This window comes from Camelus bactrianus, chromosome 25, assembly GCF_048773025.1.
Source record: "Camelus bactrianus isolate YW-2024 breed Bactrian camel chromosome 25, ASM4877302v1, whole genome shotgun sequence".
In the NCBI taxonomy this organism is placed as follows: domain Eukaryota; kingdom Metazoa; phylum Chordata; class Mammalia; order Artiodactyla; family Camelidae; genus Camelus; species Camelus bactrianus.
In genome coordinates, this window is record NC_133563.1 from 8,426,629 (window position 1) to 8,448,583 (window position 21,955).

The following is a 21,955-nucleotide window of genomic DNA, read 5'->3' on the forward strand; positions in this document are numbered from 1 at the left end:
TAAAATAATTATCTTCTACCTTGTTCCCCGAATTCTCGCAGAATTTAGTAAAGAAAAATCCAGCTCTATTTTCTACATACAAAGATTGCAACAAATTTTCCATGTCAAATCCTCCCAAGGCACCATCTGCCATGGTTTTAATCTAGATAACAAAACAGAAGTACATTATCCACCCAGAAACATTGTAATTTTTTATGGCATTGTACAACAACAGGATTTCATAAATTCTGCCAGGCTGTCATTTCCCCACTGAGCTATTTTATTTTATTTTATTTTTGTACCATATATGTAATTAATGCAGTATGTTTGCATCTGACTGTCGCATAAGATTCATTTTTGGAGCCAACCATAGCAGCAGAGTTCATTCTGTTATAAGCCAATCTGATTTCAAACTTAATGTTACATTGACTTCCCAACCTCAACTATTTTCACATTTCAGGCACAGTGATACCATTTTAGGAGTCTTCCAAATCTCTGTTGGTGGCCTCTTTCCTACATACTTAGTGTTATTTTAGCTGTGAGCTGCTGCTGTAATAGCTACAAGAGAGTTATAAAAAGAAGTATCTTCATGGCCTCTTAGCGCTGTTCATTAACTGTCCTTATGGGGTCCCTCTTTGGACAGTCTCACTCCACACAGGTCACGGCCTTCAGAGTATAAATGGCTGGATAAGTTCTCATAAAACTTTACTGTTTATGGGCTTCTCTGCCAAGGACGCTGGCAGGCCTAACACCATTTTTAAGACACAGAAGGCTGGCTATTTCTCCAAGCATAAGAGTAACTCTGGAATAAGCAAGGGCATCCACTATTCACATGAACTCTTCGCTATCTGCTGTGTGGAACTCAGACTTCTTTGTAATTTTAAGATAACTATGGCATGAACAATTTAACATTTAAATCAGGTCCTTGCTCTCTCTTTGTTACAATGTCTCTCTGCCTCTCTATCTTCCTAAACATAAAAAATTTAATGTTTTTATGATGTTTAACCACTGGCATTCCAAAACTACAATAATCTTTTTTGTAGGAAAAGAAATACTAATTAGAAGAAAAGGAGAACTGTTTGCTTACAATAAAATAAATAGTACAAAATTACATCTAAGTGTTCAGGCTATATTAGGACTACCAAGCTTTCTACCTAAAGTATAATTGTTAGAGAATGTAAAATTTTCACTGAGAACTGATGTATTAAATATACATTATCAAGGCAGCCACACTTTGGAAAGATTCTGCTTTATAAAAATTCTAGGGTTCCAAAGTATAACATCAAATTTTATCTTTCTTTAACTGTTAAATATTCAACAAAAATCCTAGAGGATCTTATTTTGTGTCTGAGGTGTGATCATACCAAAACCAGAACATAGGTGTTTTTCAAAACAGTAACCAATGGAGTATATAGCAACATAGTTCTACAAAAGGAAATAACGTGGTTTTTTCTTAATAAAAATCCTTTTGCAAGGAAAAAATAAAATTTTTGTTCAGTAAAGAAAAAATTACTATGGTAAATCAATTAAAAATTCTCTAAAAATCAGGGGAAATTGATTAGGTAAATGAAAAATCAGATTAATCGGCCTTAAAATACTTACCAAAGGTTCTTCTGTATAAGTATACCTTCTATCCAGCTGGGGCTTCAGACATTCAGAAATGTCAGTAAAAGATGTTAAACGAATAACTCTGCTTTCTGACATGTGCCTTGACCTAAATTATAGGGATGAGATCACAAGTATTTTAAGCACCTTTGGTATACATGGCATCAAATATTAGGAGATTTCTTCCAAGCGTTGTGAAATAATTAGAAAAAAAAGGTATAAGCATCAGGTCCAACCCTCAAGAGGTAGTTGAAAAAACGAAGCAGTCATATAGGAAGTTATATATATAGTCATATAGAAAGACAACTCCCAATAAGATAACTGCTGACTGAATGAATATGAGAACATATTATAGATGCCCAATGACTGGGCTGGATAATAAAACTATGCAAGTGTAAGACCGAGAAGTTCCTTTGAGCTATATTAGTAATTGAAGAAATTAGATTCTTCCTGAATAAAAGGGTTAGACATATTCTGTGTGTGTGTGTATTTAGAGGGGTTCTTCAGATAAGAATAGTGAACAATATATGAAGGTAGGCAAGGAAAGTCTTGTTTAAAATGCAGCAAGTTAACTAATTTTCTTAAGGTAGGAGGACACTAAGAACTAAACTACAAAGCAATCATTGTGCCAAATAAAATTCATATTATCATATTTAATCCTCACAACAGGTGGGATTCATAAGGGTTTATATATAGCAGTCTGAGATGAGATAATGGAAGACTTTAGAGTTAGAATAATGACTCTGGACATTATCTTTTTATGTTCTCTTATCCAGCTCCCTCTCCCACAGCCCACTGCAATTATCCTAAACCTCATTTTCCAGTGCCACAAAACGTGCCTGTTCCAACACACCAATCTACCCCAACTCCAACCCACCAGCAGATTACTTTGCAGGTTCCTCAGGTTCTTCTCAAATAAAATGTAGGTACAATATGCTTTAGTCTCCACTTCCCCATGTAGCAGACACTGTGAATTGGCTAACTCAACACCCATTTCCAGTGGCACGATTCTATAATGAGCACCACTAAAATACTAAAAAGCTAAACATTCACTTATCAAGACTCCATGCGTGGAGGGGTAGTCATGTAATGCAGTTGTGACTAATGAGATATAAAATGAAGCCTGCTGCAGAGCTTCTATGAGAACTTGCTTTCCTGACCAAGGGAGAGGATTCATGGATATTGCCCCTCCTCATTCTTTATGATGTGAAAGCTTGATGTCAGGAGCTGTAACACCACTGACTATAAAGGAATGGCCAAGAGAATCACAAAGATTCAGGCCTTAATACTTCTGACACAACATTTGTAAACATTTATGTGCCAAATATATGAGCACCTACATATATAAAGCAAATTCACAGACCAAAAAAGAGAAATAGACAGCAATACAACAACAATAAGGAAACTTAATATCCCACTTTCATCAGTGGACACATCATCCAGACAGAAAATCAATAAGGAAATATTGGCCTTAAATGACACACATTAGACCAGATGGGTTTAACAGACATTTACAGAACATGCTATCAAAAGCAACAAAATATGCATTCTTCTCGAGCACACACGGAACATTCTCCAGGTAGATCATATGTTAGGCCACAAAACAAGCCTTAATAAATTTAAGAATATTAAAATAATATCAACCATCTCTTTTGACCACAATGGTATGAAACTAAAAATCCATCACAAAACTGAAAAATTCACAAATATCTGGAGATGAAACAACATGCTACTGAACAATCAATGGGTCAAATAAAAAATCAAAAGAGAACTCAAAAATATCTTCAAACAAATGAAAATGGCAATATGACATGCCAAAACAGAATATTGTAAAAGTAGTCTAAGAAGGAAGTTCATAGGGATAAATGCCTACATCAAAAAAATAAGAAAAATCTTAAATAAACAACCTAACTTTACTCTTCAAGGAAATAGGAGAAGAAGAACAAAGTCCAGAGATAGAAGAAAGGAAATAACAAAGATCAGAGCAAAAATAAATGAAACAGAAATTAAGAAGACAATAGAAAATATCAATGAAAATAAGAGCTGGTTCTCTGAAAAGATAAAACTGACAAACCTTTAGCTAGGTCACCAAGGAAAGAAGAGACAGGACTAATAAATACAGTCAGAAGTGAAAGAGGAGACGTTACAACTGACACACAGAAATACTGAGAATCAGAAGAGACTACTGTGAATAATTAAACACCAAAAATTGGACAAACTGGAAGAAATGGATAAATTCCTGGAAACATACAGCCTACCAAGACAGCATCATGAAGATATAGAAAATCTGGACAGACCAACTACTAGTAAGGACATCTGAATCAATAATCAGAACCCCTAACAAACAAAAAGTCCAGGGCCAGATGGCTACACTAGTGAATTCTACCAACATTTAAAGAATACCAATCCTCAAACTCCTCCAAAAAATAGAACAGGAGAGAATACTTGCAAACTCATTTTATGAGGCCAGCATTACCCTGATACCAAAACCAGACAAGAGCACTACAAGAAAAGAAAAGAAAATCATAGTCCAAAATTCCTGACGAACATAGATGCAAGAGTCCTCAACAAAATACAAAAAAAAAAAAAAAAAAAACAAATTCAACAATGCATTTAAAAGATCACACGCCATGCTCAAATGGGACTTACTCTAAGGATGGAAGGATGCTTTAATATCTGCAAATCAATCAATATGATATACCACATTAAAAAAATGAAGTATAAAATCATATGATCAATCTCAACAGATGCAGAAGCAGCATCTGACAAAATTCAACATCCATTCATGAGTAAAACTCTCAGCACAGTCAGCGTAGAGGGAACATACTTTACCATAATGAAGGCAATATATGACAAAGCCACATCTAACATCACACTCAACAGTGAAAAGCCGAAAGCTTTTCCTCTAAGGTCAGGAACAAGACAAGGATGCCCACTCTTGCCATTTTTATTCAATGTAGTATATTGGAAGCCCTAGCCAGAGCAACTAGGCAAGAAAATAATCGGCACTCAAATCTGAAAGAAGAGGTAAAACTGGCATTGTTGGCAGATGACATGATTATAGAGAAAAATCTAGAGACTTGACCAAAAAAACTTTTAGAACTAATAAATGAATTTAGTAAAGTTGAAGGAAACAAAATCGCTACACAAAATTAGTTGATTTTTACACACTAATAATGAACTAAAAAAGAAGGAGAAATTAAGAACATAATCCTATTTAAAATTGCATGAAAAGGAACAATATCAGAACTAACCAAGAAGGTGAAAGACTTATATAATGAAAACTACCAAACATTGCTGAAATAATTAGAGGATACAATGGAAATATACCAATATTCATGGATTGAAAGACTTGATATTGTTAAGATTTCAATACTACACAAAGCAGTCTACAGAGTCAATGCAACCCCTATCAACTTTCTAACGATATTTTTTGCAAAAATAGAAAAATCCATCTAAAACTCATATGGAACCTCAAGGGATGCTTAACAGCCAAAATTAGTTTTCAATTTCTATTTAATTTTTAAATTCTTCAAAAATCTTACCATTGCAGAAAAGCACATGTCACACAAAGAGCTGCACCTACCCTTTCTCAGTCACATCCTCCTTAGAAGAAACTGGATACAAAGACTCACTCTTCAAAGGTTTTTGAATTGCTGTTTTTACTCTGGGTGGTTTCTTGGGAGATTTAGAAAGTTGCAATAAACTGGATTCTTCTTTCTAAAAAGTAGTAAGATAATGAACAGAGTGAAAAATGGGCACAATGGGGGAAAAAGGGGACAAAGAATAAAAGCATGGCTCTCCATATACACTTCAAATTTGTTTTGATCACTAGACGATTTCTTCCCTCACTCTACCACCTACTATGCTTCTGGCTAGAATAAAAATACTCCCACTTTTATGCAACCAGCAGGCTGAAATCCCTACTACTATTTAAAGTATAAGGGGAAAAAAGCCAAAGGCTTGTATATCCTTATATCATTGTGAAAAAAGACTCTTTCCTGGAGGAAGAACTTTGCAAAAAAACATTTCTTTATTCCAGAACTGAATAGGTTTTAGTGCTGTGTGTGGATGTGGATGGATGTATGTGGGGAGCGGGGTGGGGAATGCACGTGGTGGTGTGGTGGGGTGAAGGATGAGGATAGCATTGGTCCATAAGACACCTTTATCTTAACAGGGCTACTTCCTCTCATTTTTGGACATTTTATTTTCATCGGTATTGTTCCCATTTTTAAATGTTCTTTATGGTAAAAGTGAATATTTAAATCTAGAATATGAGATGCTACATGCATGAATCAAAAAAGTACAAACACAAAAAAGTACAAACTGTCCAAAGAGAGGAGAAAGAAATAATTAACTGTGTATGAGATATACATAAATGTAACACTATATAATACTTAAAAGTAAGAGCTATGAAAATTATGACACACATGGAAAAATACTGATGATGTTAAAAGGAATTATCAGAATACAAAAATATAAGTATATTAAAGCTAAACATTCACAAGCCTAAGAGAAAATAAATAACAGTTGTCTAGGAGCTGGTGAGACAGGTGTAATCTGTCTCTTCAGTTTCCAAATGTACAGTGGTTTTATTATTTTTATAATTTGAAAAACAAACTTCTTACATGTCAACTTCAGTTAGAATGTGATATATGCTGCTGAAGTGAAAGAAATATATTTGTGATGTTTTATTATCCAGAACTAATAATAAAAAATCTCGTATACACTCTAGGTGTCTAACAACCACTACTATTTTTTTAAGAATTCTGTAAATAAAATTACTTAAGTACATTTCACATATCACTTCCCATGTCTCAGGGCTCACATCTGTTTTAGAAATTCATAACACAGCATGACATTAAGCAACGCTCAATAAATGAGTGGGACCACAGGGAGCTGAGATTATTAAAAGTGGTCAAATTCATAGAAACAAAGTAGAATGGTGGTTACCAGGGGCTACAAGAGGATTTGTTTTATGGGTGTACAGTTTCAAATTTGCAAAATAAAGCCGTTCTGGAGATCTGTTTCACAACAATACAAATATACTTACTACTGTAGTATATACTTTCAGATGGTTAAGATGGTGAATTAAATTCTATGTCATGTTTTTTAGCACAAGAAAAAAATTTTAGTATTAAAAAAAACTTAAGTGTATTACACTTAAAATGAGAGAATGGCCTAAGTTAGAATTTCTGAGATTTCTGGCTTGGGTGAAAGCTAGAAAAGTAAGCCAGAAAGAAACTGACAGGGAAAAAACTGACAAAAGGACACAGCAGAAGTGGGGGGCAGTGGGGGGGTGGTAAAGGAGCTGTTCTGTATCATGATTGTGATGGGAGTTACACAATGTATATATTTGTCAAAAATCATAGATCTTGTACATTAAAAAAGGTGAATTTTACTGTACATAAATGATATATTAACTTTTAAAAGAGGAAAATAAAGAAAATGGAATTGAGTTCCATTCCTTGGACAGTTTTCCACCAAGGAGAAACAGAGTGAGATCAGAATGAGTTATCCAACTAGAAAACATCCATGACGACACACGGTGATGATAAGAAAGCGAAGGGAAGTAACAGACGAGGTCAGTCCTGTCTATACCACCACACACAAGCCAGTCTCTCCCCACTCCTCTGGCATTGCTCTTTCATTCAAGTTCCTTTCGTTAACCATACATCGCTTGTTTCTCCCTTGCCTCTCAAATGCTGCACAAGTGCCATCTGTTTATGTGTTATGATGTACTTTCTACACTACATGTTTAAGATGTGTATTAACTTGTGACAAAGTCACATGGGCTAAGAAGGTAGCACAAATGACATAAAAAAGGCCACCATTAGTTCACTAAAGTGACACTAACTCTAACAATGGTCCCCAGACCAGCAGCAAGAGGATCACCTCAGAGGGAGCTTGTTAGAAATGCAAATCCTTGGGCCCCACCCCAGACCTACTAAATCTTGTTCCTTAGGTGGAGCCCCAGGATGTCTAGCTTACCAGGCTCATCTGGTGACTCAGGTATGCTGAAGTTTGAGAACCACTAGCCTACAGCAGTGTTATGCATACAAACCACCTAGGAATCTTATTAAAATGCAGTTTCTAAAATGTGACTCTATGTTCAGGCAGGATAGGAACCTCAGTTCTAAGCCAACCCCCTGATTTTACAGAATGACTCCCACCCAGTCTAGATCAATCAAATCAGAATCTCTGAAGATGGGACCCAGGCATCAGTATGGTTAAAAGCTCTCTGTGTGATTCTAATATGTATCTACAGTTAAGAAACCACTGACAGAAAAACTAAGATCTTTCCAGCTCTAAAACACTACTTGTAGACGTAGAATTTTTAAAACTATATTATACGTCTTTCTACCTTTTAAAAATAAGATATCCTAATCATAAAGTAATCTTTGCTGAAGGGGTTGACTACGGCCAATAACACTTAACACTGGGTGACACCTTTAAAGGTTACAAAGATTAATAACTTTCTCCTCTTTTGAAATGCAGATCTTAGCTACATTTATTTTGTAGTTGTGCCAAAGCATGCAGGGTTATTTACTTCTTCTCCATAAATTGGTTAATTTTTCTTCTCTTTCTGGGCTTTTTCCCCAGAAAGAGAAGAAAATTTGTATTATTTTATTCTTCCTTGTTGTGAAAAAATTCTCACTCTTTCTAATTTTGCTGTTGCTACTTTTCACTTATTTGTTCAATTTATACTTATTAAGCAATTATTATGTGCTGGGCACTGTTCTAGGCACTGAGGAAAAGCAGTTAACAAAAAAGTCCCTTATATTCTAGTAGGAGGTGAAAGACAATAAACACAAATCATGTGATCCAAAGGACAGTGATGGAGGGTAGCAGTGCTACTCTACACGCGTGCTTATACAGAAGAGTCAAGGACAGCCTCTCTGATTAAGTGATATTTGAGCAGACGCCAAAGTGAGTGAAGGGCAAGTGCTCCAAGTAAAGTGCCAACTCCCAGGCTTTTGCTTGGTGTATTCAAAGGACAGCAACAAGGCCAGTGTGGAGTGGAGTCAGTTACAGAAGAGTGGTAGGAAATGAGGTCAGGAAGTTAGCAGCGGCGTGGACAGCTGTGTAAAGTCCTTGGCTCTTATTCTGAATGAGAAAGGAGGCCAACCAGAGAATTCTGAGTAAGTGAGTGCCATAATCATGTATTTTTAAAAGATCACGTTGGCTGCTTGGTGGAGAACAGACCATCGGTTTTCTTATTTCCTAATTGTTGCAGCATGTACATTAACAGCAATAACAAAAGAGCTTATGATTAAACTTAAGTACTAGTGTACAAAATTCAAGCATGGGTACTTTGCTACAAACTTAACAACGAGATCAAAGTATCAATGTACACTCTGCCTGTACCTCAGATATCTGTGGAATGCACGATTTAGGTCTTAATGGCAAGAGGGTTGCCATTTGTGGAAAAGGGTCAACATCCTTCCTTGGTTTCTCTTGACGAAGGTGCCAGAACTTCAGTTCAGCACTAGCATGTTTTGTTGAGGATGAATGAGTAATGCAGAATCTTGGTGCCCTAGGTAGAGGAAAAACAAATTTAAGGTTAAATTAGGCAACAAGCCTCAAAAATCAAAAGCCTAATAAATGTGTAATACCCATGGTCACAACAACCAGTCTTCCATACCCCTTTCTAATACTTCCTTCTTTTTCTGTTGTCTAAACCCTCCCCAACCAAATGTTATTCTATACCAACTGCCTGAAGTCACATTCACTTATATAAAGAAGCAATATGCATGAAGAAAAAACAATTTATAAAATTATATCCAAATTATTAAGAGAAAGAAATCTATATATCTATCTGAAGAAGGAATTTTTAAAAATTACTTTTAGTTTATAGCAAAACAAACATAAAATGCACCTGGGACCCATTTTTAAGCAGTTTAGAATTTATCTGTAGTATCAAATAAAAACTGGTGGATGAATAAAAAATAAAATTAAAAAAATGGTAGATGAAATTAATATTTAAAATATATAAACATTTCTTGAAATAAACTTGCTTTCACTTAAATGCATATATATAAACATTTTTATAATGCTTAAGTATACTACTAAAGAGGGTTATAATTCATATGATCTGTTTTCAAGCTTTAAACTTGAAAGTAAGAATTAATTTTACAACAATTTATATACATGAAAGACCAACACTACTGCCAGAAATTTAGGAAAGAGGATGTCTGGCACAATATCAAGGCCGCACTTACTTGGATGGACATTCTGGTACTCAGTCTGTAGGCTAACTCTATACTGGCTACAGGGTTAACTTCAGCTGCCAGGGCCTGTTAATTGCATCTTGGACTAGGTTTTCCCCTGAGTTTGGATGGCCCAAAGACTAATTCCCACTCCATAGTGCTTCCCTTTAAAATAGGAAGAAAGTAGATACTTCCCTGATGTGAACACAGATTATGGGTGGAAGAGACTCCAAAGTCCACGATTAGTTTAGGATCAGAAAACACCTTGTAAAGATCTGCATGGTCATTTTACACTATATTTCAAAACCTTTACTTGCAGACTTGGAAGTATCTGAAATTATCTCATTTTCATGCTAACAAGTGGGCATATCTACAAGATCCTTATCAAATAAATCATACATGTGCTGGAAAAGAAATCTAGGTACCTCAATTTCTGATTCCCATCACCACAGTATATTCATATGACCCCATAAGTCCCTACTAACCCCTACTAATTTAACCTTGCATTCTAAATTTCATTCATTGCATTAATTTCTTATTAGCCACTATGTGAATTCATCAAATATTGTAGACTACATTTCACAGTCAGTGCTAAACTGGTATTGGATTTTTTCATGCTTCTGTCATACCAGTTTTCATGTACATTGATTGTACACGTCTTAGTTCTCAAGCCCTAGAGTGGGAAAAGATATCTGTCACATAATACCACTAAAGGAACTGTATCCAAGGAACTGTGTGTGTAAACATATATATACATTTATGTACGTGTTTATACGTGTGTGTGTGTCTATCAGTCAATTTATGTATCTACCAATGGAAACTTGGTCAAAGAAGATAAACAGGCAATTCAAGAAAGTTGAAATCCAAGTGACCAATAAACACTGAAAAGGTTATCAATCTCACCAATAATCCGGAAAATGCAAGTTAAAAACACAATACACCAATGACATACCAAACACACAGGCAAAAATTTTTAAATCTGAAAATATTAAAGGTCATCATGGATTTGTTGCAATGAGTACTCTCATATTCTGTTAGTGGAAGTACAAAGCGTTACAACTACTTTGGAAAAATGGATATGTGTACAGCACTGCTTGTAATTATGAAAAGAGAAAACACCACAAATGTTAGAAATAGCCAGTAAGTTATGGTATAGTCACGTACTGGAATACTCTATACAACAAGAAAAAGTAATAAAACTCTTAAATACAGTTACAGACAAATCTTACAAATATACTGCTGATAGAAGACACAAAAGATTGCATGCAACATGATTCCATTTTATAAAGCTGTAGAACAGGTTGATAAAAACATACATTTAGGGATTTATTTGCATACACGGTTGGTAAAACTATAAAGAAAAGCACGATGATAATCACAAAAGTCAAGATGGGAGTGAGGATGTTGTGATTAGGAAGGCACCTTCAAGGGTCTTGGCAATGCTTTATTTCTCAGCCAGCATGGTGATTACACAGGTTGTTCATGTTTTAGTTTGAATTTTAAAGAATACGCAGGGTTTAGCTAGATCAAGAAAAAAGGTAAGAGAGGATTCTGGGGAAATGGCACTGTCAGTCATATTGTTTTTTTACCTCTCAGAATCCCATCATAAAAAGAGACAGCACAACTAGACAGCAAAACCAAAACTCATGGACAACACTTGCAACAAAACCTTCATAAAATAAAGTATCTTTACAAACACCAAAATACAAGCAGGTGGGAACAGACAATCAGCCATAAGACCTGCATGATATTGGTGTGTGGTGAGAGGAAGAAGGAAGTATCTCATGAAAAGATGCTCAACATCACTAATTACTAGAAAAATGCATATCAAAAGTTAATACTGTATAACTTAATTTATGACATTCTGAAAAAGACAAAACTATAATGGCAAAGAACAGATTCGTGGCTGCCAGGCTTTAGTTAGGAGTGAAGAAAGTGTATAATGACAAAAGAGAAGTCTGAGAGTTTCTTAGGAGGATAACTGTACATTGATTGTCATGGTGGTTGGTTATGTGAATCTATATAATTCGCTTTTACTGTACGTTAATGTAAAACAAAGAAAGAGGAAAAACAGGCTTTTCAATAAATGAGGATGAGCAATTAGATATCAATAAGCAATTAAAAAAAGAAACCATAACTCAATCTTGACCTAAAATTCATACCTTATATAAAAATTAACTCTAAATGGACCACAGATCTAAATGTAAAACATAAAATTACAAAGCTTTTAGAAAAAACAAAGAAGAAAATCTTCAGAATACAGCACTAGGCAAAGAGTTCTTATGTTTAACACTAAAGGTATAATCCATAAAAGGAAGAGCTGAAAAACTGGATCTCAACAAATTTTTAAATTTTGCTCTATTAAAAAACCTTTTTTTTTTTTTTGGTCCTTAAGATATGGTTATATTTATTCTTAATAGTAGGTGCAGGCAGCAACATTTGACATAGAAAAGTTGTATTCGTTGAATAAACTTGGCCCAAGAGGATAATTGCCTCTATTCTAATGAAACATTTGGAGTAAAACTTCTGTGGAAATCTTCATTTAGAGAGCCCCCCAATACACTCCCCTCCACCAGGGAAAATTTCACACACAATTAACCTTAGACTTTCTCTCACAAGTTGTTTTTTTCTTGTCTGCATGGCCTGTTTGATTTGTCCTGTTTTTTCAGTGTATTAGTCTTCACAATTGAGTATGGTAACTTGAGCTTGTGCAAGATGTATTTTCCGTTTGCACCTCTAATTCCAGTTCATCACCACAGGATTCAGTCTGTTCTCTGACACATTTGTAACTCTCTTCCACACTGATGAGAATTCTGATTCCCATTATCTACAATATTTTACTTGTTTGCTTAATGTAGATTACTGGCTTTTTGTTAAAGGATATAGCACAGAGACAGCCAGATAGAAGAAATGCACAGGGCAAGGGCTGTGGATGCACCACCTTCCCAGCACCTCTACGTGCTCACCAACCCAGGAGCTCTGAAAGAACCTTTTAAGAAGTTTAAAGACTGGGAGAAAATATATGCAGACTATATATCTAACTAATGACTAGTACCCAGAATATAAAAATAACTGTAAAAATCAATAAGAATAAAGAAAACAATCCAGTTAGAAAATAGATAAAACAGGTATTTCACTGAAGTGGATATGCAAATGGAATATAAGTACATACAAAGATGTTCAGTGTAATTAACAATTGGAGAACTGCAAAGTAAAACTATAATGAGATATCACTACACACTTAGTAGAATGGCTAAAAAAGAAAACTGTGACAACATTAAGCATTGCAACGATGCAGAGAAACTGGATCACTTATGCACTGCTGGTGGGAATGTAAAAGGGGACATCACCTTTGGAAAACTAGTTTGGCAGTTTCTTTTGAAACTAAAAACAGACTTACTATATGACCCATTAATCTCACTCTTGCACATTCATCCCAGAGGAGACATGTTCATGCAGAAAACTGTACATGAATGTTCATAGTTGCTTTACTAGTAACATCAAAAGACTGGAAACAACCCTAATGTCCTTCAATAGGTGAATGAATGTATAACATCCATACAATAGACTACTACTCAGCAATGAAAAAGAACTATTGATACACACAACAATTTGGATGGATCTCAAGTGAATTATGCTGAATGAAAAAAATAATCCCCCAAATTACATATTGTATTATTTCATTTATATAATAGATTAGTAGTTTCTAGGAGTTAGAGATGGAAAGAAAGGGGGAAAGGAAAGAGGTAGGTATGGTTGTAAGAGGGCAACACAAGGGATGTTTGCGGTAATGCAACTGCTCTGTATCTTGACTGTAATGGAAAATGCATGATTATACAGAACTAACTATACACACATAGACATAAATGCATGTAAAACTGGTGAAAAAATGAAAAAAAGATTAGTGAGTTATATCAATGTCAATTTCTTCACTGCAATATTATACTACAGTTATTCAAGATGTTATCACTGAGGAAAACTGGGTGAAAGGTATACAGAATCTCTTTGTATTATTATAACTGCATATGAATCTACAATTATTTCAAAATGAAAAGTTAACTTAAAAATGAAAGCTTGTACTGGATTAATATTTTATTAAGTTTGGTAGTTTGTACATAGTAGGTGCCTACTATAGTATAATTTATACCTTTCTGCATGTCTTAAATATTTAAGAATAGAAGTTTTTAAAGAAAGAAAGAGAAAAAGAATATTCTCTCTATATATGGAAAAATACAAAGTATACAAGAAATCTGGAAATCCTAGATGGGAGATAATGCTAGAAGAGTAGGCAAGGGACAAATCATAATGACCTCATTTGCTAACTTAAGGAATCTGAACTTTATACTGAAAGCTTTGGGGTAACTATTGAAAGATTCAGAGCAGAGAAGTGACACAATCAGATCCATCATGGCCACAATGGACAACTCACTGATCCTCACATGACACACATTTCTTCTCTAGGTCCATTCTCTTTTTCTTGCTTAGTGTCCCTTGAGTCCCAGGGGAAATATTACTCCTTCTCTGTATCCTGTGCATTCACCACACTTTCTGTATTATACTCATTTCACATGCAGGTTCCTCCCACTAGACTAGAATCACTAGACTTGACCATGTTTTACCTTTGTATCTGTAGCACAGCACTTAGCCTACAGTAAGTGCTCAAAAATGTTTATTGAGATGATAAATCTAACTCTAGCTACATGTACACACACAGACACACACATCAATTTGACAAGATACTGAGCATAAAAAACATCAGGTGTAGAAGGACGGGCTCACAAAGTTAAAAAGGAGCTTAAGTACTCTCCAGTCTTATTATGGATTTAAAGGTCCCCAAACTCCCACTATCTAAAGGATAGATACTTTAAGGAAGGCCAAAGATACAATAATCTTGTCATTTCAAATTTCCATATATAATATATCCTTAAGACAAAAAAAGTATAACTTGTAACTAGCTTAAGAAAAGTGAAAGCAAATAACTTTGATTCACTTTATTTTTCTTACCAATAAAGAAGTAAGGGTTTTACAACCTCAGACTGAATGTTTTTTAAGTGTCCTTCGTTCCACTGAGATCCATCTAGCAGTTTAAATTTTGATAAGATTTCTGCAGAAAGGTAGCAATCTCCACTGCTCACCAGATAGCACTTTTTCATCTTCTCAAGATGTCTGAAATAAAACATATACACATTGATGCAATATTCAACTAGCCAAATATTTTCACTTCCAAAATGTTTCAGACAAGTAATGAACTATCTTAAAACCAGAAGTGAGTTACAGGGGTACCGATGTGGAGATACAAATATTTCTCATAGGTATGGAAATGGGAAGGGTATTTCTGGTAGGCTGGACAACAAACGGCCTTGCAAAGATGGCAGTATCCTAATCTCCAGAACCTAAGACTATCACCTTACATGACAGAAGGGACTCTGCAGATGTGATTAGGATTTTGAGGAGATTATCCCGGATTATTCAGTTGGCCCTAATGTAATCATAAGTGTCCTTCTAAGAAGGAGGCAGAAGTGAGAGAGAAAAGATGTGAGACAGAAGCAGAGGTCAGAGAGGAGAGATGACGTTATGCTGCCGGCTTTGAAGATGGAAGAAGGGGCCATGAACCAAGCAGGTGGCCTCAGAAGCTAGAAAAGGCAAGGAAATAGCTTCTCCTCCAGAGTGTCCAGAAGGACTGCAGCCTTCATACCCATCTTAGACTTCTAACTTTCTCACTGTAAGAGAATTGATTTGTGCTGCTTTAAGCCTCTGAGTTTGTGGTAATTTATTACTGCAACAATAGAACTAATACAGCATTAATTCTAAAGAACCGGTGTAGGTGGCTTGCATAATACCTTCCCTAACGTGACTTGGAAAGTGGTAGTGGCCTTCCACCCCAGGATCAATCAGGTCATGCTTCATAATCAACCATTTGGTAACTCCTGCTCTTGTAACTATGTACAACAATAAGCTTTCTGATCTGAACGCCACTGAGATAACTGGAATAGCCCAGTCACGAGAACATACTCAGTCAAACCCTTAAATGGGAAGAAGTCTACTCTAGCTGAGCTGTTTCACAGAAGATCCAGAGAACACAGACAATAAAGACTCTCCTAAAACAGGGTCCTCTTAAGGTTCTTAAGACTTACAATGACCCAAAACATATGAAGCAGCCAAAGACCTGCACCCCCCCCCCCCGGCAGACCTTTACAAGGCTCTCTAGAGGGCATATAGCATGCTATCTAGTGGAAATGAACTCATCCAGGTACGAAATGTCTAGGCGGCATCCACCTAAAGAGCATAGAATTTGTTAAATCAAGCACACTGCTAGGAACTGTAGTAGATATCTTTCATGTAAGGTATCTTATGCCACTGTGGTCATATAACTGATCATTTTTTTCAATAAAAATCTATCATTGGAATATTATAAAAATAAAATAGAATGATTAATCTGAAAGTAAGTTTAGAATCTATGGGGAGAAACATTATGTTTAACAACAAATAATTGCTACTATTAGCATCTGAAAGCTATGAAATCACAGAACTAGTGAAATCAATATTATAATAAAATAAATCTTATTATTCATTTCTATAAAAGTATAAATTACATTTATATATTATTTCAGGCTTTCTGCCTGTGCTTAAATAACTCAAACTAACATTCTTTAGTTTTAAAACCATTGACAAAAAAAAAAAATAGAAATACCTTTGACGTCTTCCAGGATCCTTAAGAACTTTTAACCTCTCAATATCCATCCATAGCCACCAGTATCTCTCCCCCAAAGTACCTTTTATAAATTTCTTAAATCTTTCGAACTCCTTTCTATTGCCAATGTCATAAGTTTTGTGAGAAACACACCAGTCAGCCCTGCCTTCTGGTCCAATGCTGTCAGTTTTTGAAATTCCTTGTTCTAACATTTCTTCTAACTTTTCCGTTGTGGCTTGAGCCATTTCACTTAGCAAAACATTCCTGCCAGAGGTAGGCCCCAAATACTCATCAAGCTCCACTTCTGTTACATGGTTGAAATTTATATAATCTGGGCTTTCTCTGAGCGGAACTCCAAGAATTTGATGAATTGCCACCCTCAAAATAAAAGTTATATAAGATTTTAAAAATTCTTCACATGTTGAGAAATGCAATATCAGGCTTTCTTCAACATCCTGTTGCTTTTCAAGGTATATCCTCAGAAGAGCTTGAGAAGGAGTGTCTTGTAGAGATACAGATCCATCTTCTTCAAATTCAGAAATTAATCTAGTGGCTTTAGATGGGTCCTTTTTCGTCCTGGGGTGAACTCCATCATCAAAGATAAAACTCTCTGTATTAAATCATAAAAGGCTATTAGGTGAGGTATGAATGTAAAAATTTTTTAAATTACTAACTGGATGTTATAGAGCTAGGGTGGCAAATGGGTTTAATACAGTTAGTGACCACAGGGACCTATGTTGTGAGGAGTTCTAAACTTCTGGTCCCACATTTGGGACCAGCAGAGAAAAAACTGCCAACAGGGATTAGCCATGTCTTCCCTGGACGTGAAAGGGGATAATGGTGGCAGATGAACTAAATATTTGATATCCCTAATAAAGAGGATCTCCAAAAAGACATTATACCACTTTTAAAATGCAATAGTTCAGGCTGATAGAGAATGTCAACATATAAATGCCAAATCTATTAAAGAATTAGAATGTGTACATCAAATAATTACAGTGCTTTAATATTTCATGTATATGGTAAAATAAAATAAGCCACCATCGATGATGAGACGAAGGATCAGAACTGGAGTCATATTAGTAATTTTTTTAAAATTCACTATTTTATCAGAAAGATTCAATTACTACTACACTTACAAACTATCATTAAAAATTACAAAATTGCATAAGGCCCTTCTGAAGGCTTACAAATAGAAACGGAATGTTTTTACATCTTTTCTAAAGATACAGTCTAGCTCCTATTTTCTGTCTTTCAGAAATCAGTGAAATATCTGATATCAATACTTCACTTCTCATGGCAAACCTTGATGTGCATGCTCAATTTTCTCAGTAAGAGATTTCAAATCTCAGTGAACCGGAAATGTTTCACCACAATTTTTATTGAAGATAAATATATCAAATTTTGCCAATATTAAGATAAGATTCTCATAAACCTGTGAAAGGATACTGAGTCTCCACTCAACCCCACCAACGTGGAGGCAGAGCGAAGGCCAGCATTTCTGCTCACCACCTTCCTGCTCACCTTTCTCTTCCTGTTGACTACCTTTACTCTCCAATTTCCTGCTTTACTATTGGGGGAGATAGTAAGAAATCCATAAATTCAGCTATTTTCAATTAGGAAGGTTATTGTCCTCTTTACCTGGATTTAGGTTCAGTTCCAGAGAATCCAGACTTACCCCTGGAGGTGGCTTATACTTCTCAAAGGAAACATGTAAGAACTATCACTGAACTGCTGAGTTCCCCTCCTGAATCACATTGCTAGATTTCCTTTTTTGCCTAGCAAATTATACATGTTAATCACTCTCATTTCTGGAAGGTTCCTTTTATTTAAGAAAAGTTTGTATCCCCACAGTAGAAATTTATCTGCTTTTCAAGGTGAAAAATAGTCTGAACTTAAAAAAAGAAGGAAAACTCAAGTTCCATGAATCACTATTCACTTCCGGGAGGAGAGAAGGGTTGTATTCTATTTCAAAGGCTTAATAAGAATTTGTAAACTGTGATAGGAAATAAAGACAAACATTTATTGACTGTCTATTAGATACCAAACACTAGGCCAGGCATTTTCTATGCATTTAGTATGTATATATCATTATTTTAATCTTACAGATGACAAAGCAAGACTCCCAGAAGTGGAATAATTTACAAAAGTCACAAGCTAATAAATATCAGAGTTGGGTTTAAACTCACGCTCTTTTCACTATACCAAGCTGTCTCTAGAAAAACAGTAAAAAGTAAAGTTGGGGGGAGGCAATTTTTCTCCCTATCCACTAAGTGTCATGCTATAAGTTTAGAACAATAACAAAAGAGGCTTAAAGAGCAGTTTTAAAGTCATTCTCGTCCTTTTCTGCTTACCAGAAACAGATGAAATAACTGGTGATTCAATTTTATTGTGGAGCACACAAGATGGTAATGAAAAGGTTGATACTGTTTGCTGACTCTGTTTTGCTAATGTAAACCAATCTTTTGTTTGAGTATACGAGGCCTACAAAGAAAGGAGCACATTTGTTTAACATAAGATTAGCAGTATTCTTCCAATCACAAACCTGGACAAGTCATTATGATAATATGCCATTTGCATAGTACAATATGTAAACAAAAAATTATGCCATGAAAGAGAAGAATGTTGTATACAGAAAGATTCATTAGCTGCAAATAGTGGTAAGGAAATTTCAATCAAGATTATTTTCGCATGAGATGACCAAAGGAAAAAGGTGAGCTCAATACTCATCACATTCTTTACTCTGCCCCCAGAAGCATGTAACCTTGCCTCCTGTAATCACTACAGGCTCATGCCATCTAACTTTAACTTGAGCAGTCACCATGGCTCATCAGTCTTTGGATGCATCTTTTGCCAGCTGTTCCCATTTACAACTTTCCCAATTATTTCATGCCCCCGATTCTGTCTGGCCTGGCTCAGTGTTTTTAACAATGCGTCCATAATATGACAAAAATTTACTCTCAGTAGCACTGGAAACCTCTCTAAGCTCATCTGCCCCTTTGTCTTAGATTCTGTTTTCCTGACTTGGCTTGGATTGGATGCTTCCTGAAGGCTGATTCCTGACTCACCTGCCCCTGGATGGAGTTTTCAGTTGCTCCTTTCTTTTGTGTACTCTTGAGCCAGCTGACCCAATTCCCAAACTGACCCGCAGCTTTTAGGACCCCAGTCCTAAGAAACCCCATCTCAGATTTCTTGGGAAAATTCCTCTTTCTACTTCTCTGGGTAATATCCTCACCTATCTTTCTGGGATAACCCAAGTTATTCAACCGAAGCAGAGAAGGCAGTGCCCAGCACTGCTCTCATTTCTTCTTTCTCCAACTGAGTCAGCTGGTTGCCCCTTCACCCAAGGAACATTCACAAAGGAGGCAGGGCTCAAATGGAGTAGATACAGTTCCCTGGTCATTATGCAGAATTAGCAAGACAAGTTAGGCCACACAGTAAGACCAAAAGCAAGAGAGAGAAGTGACAGGTGCCATCTGTGTAGTCACTGCCCCTCTTCAAGGTAAGGTTTCCTGGCTAGATAAAAGCTTTGAATCTAATTTCCTTTTGTTTCCTCTTCTCCTTCCTCCAAAGCCAAGTCATTTATTATCAATAACATGCTCATTCAAAATATTTATTGAATGACTGTTCTATTCCAAGCAGTATCCTAAGCACTGAGAGGAAGCCAAAATAATTAAGGAACTTTCAAGGAATTGAGAGAGACTAACATACAAGAGTCCTTGCTATTTCAACTGCACAAAAAATGATGAAGACAGGGGAGAAAGAAGTAGTTAGTCAAACATAAAAGCAGTTAATTATTCCACTTTATATTCTTAAAAGATGGGTCAACTGTTTGTGTTTACACAGTAAAACTGAAGACTCAAAGAAATATTACCAATTATCATAAAGATTAACCCCTATTTAATAGTCACGGTTTAATGACTTAAGAACCCAAAGAACACTGAATTCTCAAAGTTCAAAAGCTATTAAAAGGATAATATATAGTTAAAGCATGACTCGAGTCAACAGAAATGAGATTTTTTTCATCACAGAAAATAGCAAAAGTAAACTAGCCTGCGTTTTCATTCTCTTAGATCTGATTCAATTTACAAGTGAGGAATCAGAACTTACTCCACTAGACTGATTATTTCCTTTGCATGTTTATTGATCTCTGTACTCTATATTGATCAGTATATATTTTTGACATTCCTGACATTATTATAATACGTAAGTTAAGAGAAAAAATACTTAAAAATAAGGATAAGAGAGAAGGAAAATATGCCTTCAGTACATCTCCAAGCATCTTTCAGAGGAAATACTGGGACTGGCATAATTTTTAACATTTTTGCCAAATATTACCAATAGAAATGCCAAACTACAAAATTAAATAGGAGCTTACACAGAAAAAAAAAAATGTTAAAAGCAAGATAAGATAAGGATATCTATTCCAACAGAGATGGCAAATAGTTTTTGTCTTGTATGACATCTTTGATCAATTGGAAGTGCCTGCCTAGAGTGTCGTGTTGACAAGAATTTGGAGCCAAGTCCTAGCTCAGCAGGGTAATTGCCATGATTGATTAGCAATGTCTGTCATGAATGGAGAGTAGGAGAAAAGCAACACATGGGCCACATATTTGCAATTCTTGGTTTGTAAAGAACTCTATTTTGGAAATGTGTTCTCAGACAGAAGATGTGAAAATTAGAGGCTAAAGAGAAGCAGAATATGTGACCTCAAAATGTGCCACTTTGGCATGTGGATTATTGTGAGCTGAAGACAATCAAGACCCAGCAGACTCAAGAAAAACTTCTACCTCTCTCTTAACTACGCAAAAGAACTTAGACAGGAGGCCTGGCTCAGAGAGGGCTATTGCCAGAGATAACTTTTATCTGATCGACCTATCTGTAGGCAGGCAAACATCTAATTACCAAAGGTCTGCTCTTCTTACCCTCCCGTGAATTACCCGCCTCCCCTTTGAAGCCCCAGGCCCCTACCCCCTTCCTTAGCTGAAGAGGGCACATCAGCCTCACTGCTCAACTTGCTCGTGGGCCTCATATTCTCATAGGACTCCCATACATATGAAATTACATCTGCTTTTCTCCTGTTACTCTGTCTTACGCCAATTTCATTATCAGACCAGCCAAAGAACCTAGAAGGGTAGAAGGAAAAATTCTCCTCCCCAGCAAGGCCAGAGATCAAACAGCAATTTTCACTATACCATGTTTCTCCAACACTTGATTCTAGGTTATATCTCTTCAAACGTACTCATACAACCCAACACTCTCCAATCACGGAGGACAGATTTACCTGACAGCAGTTAAACAGTAAGGTACTTCATTACTGAGGAATAATCTGGACAATAGGGAGGAGAAAACCCAATTTATCAAAAATTAGAGAACCCAAATAATAAAAAATTTGGAATGAACGATGAAACCCTTGCTTTCCAGGTGACACTGGGCACATTCTTCCATCCGGCATTTCTCCTTGAGGATA

General features: G+C 35.8%; 1 protein-coding gene across 4 annotated transcripts in view; it reads right to left on the bottom strand.

Moving 5' to 3' along the window:
* RGS22 (regulator of G protein signaling 22) overlaps positions 1-21,955 on the bottom strand; it is a 134,421-nt gene that overhangs the window by 89,297 nt on the left and 23,169 nt on the right. For all 4 annotated transcript variants that reach the window (XM_074352643.1, XM_074352640.1, XM_074352642.1 and 1 more), the window contains exons 7-13: positions 18,840-18,969; positions 16,486-17,095; positions 14,799-14,960; positions 8,953-9,121; positions 5,171-5,304; positions 1,582-1,693; positions 20-142 (exon numbers count right to left, since the gene is read on the bottom strand). In XM_074352643.1, the coding sequence (XP_074208744.1) occupies positions 20-142; positions 1,582-1,693; positions 5,171-5,304; positions 8,953-9,121; positions 14,799-14,960; positions 16,486-17,095; positions 18,840-18,969 (1,440 nt within the window). The remainder of the gene's footprint in view (positions 1-19; positions 143-1,581; positions 1,694-5,170; positions 5,305-8,952; positions 9,122-14,798; positions 14,961-16,485; positions 17,096-18,839; positions 18,970-21,955) is intronic.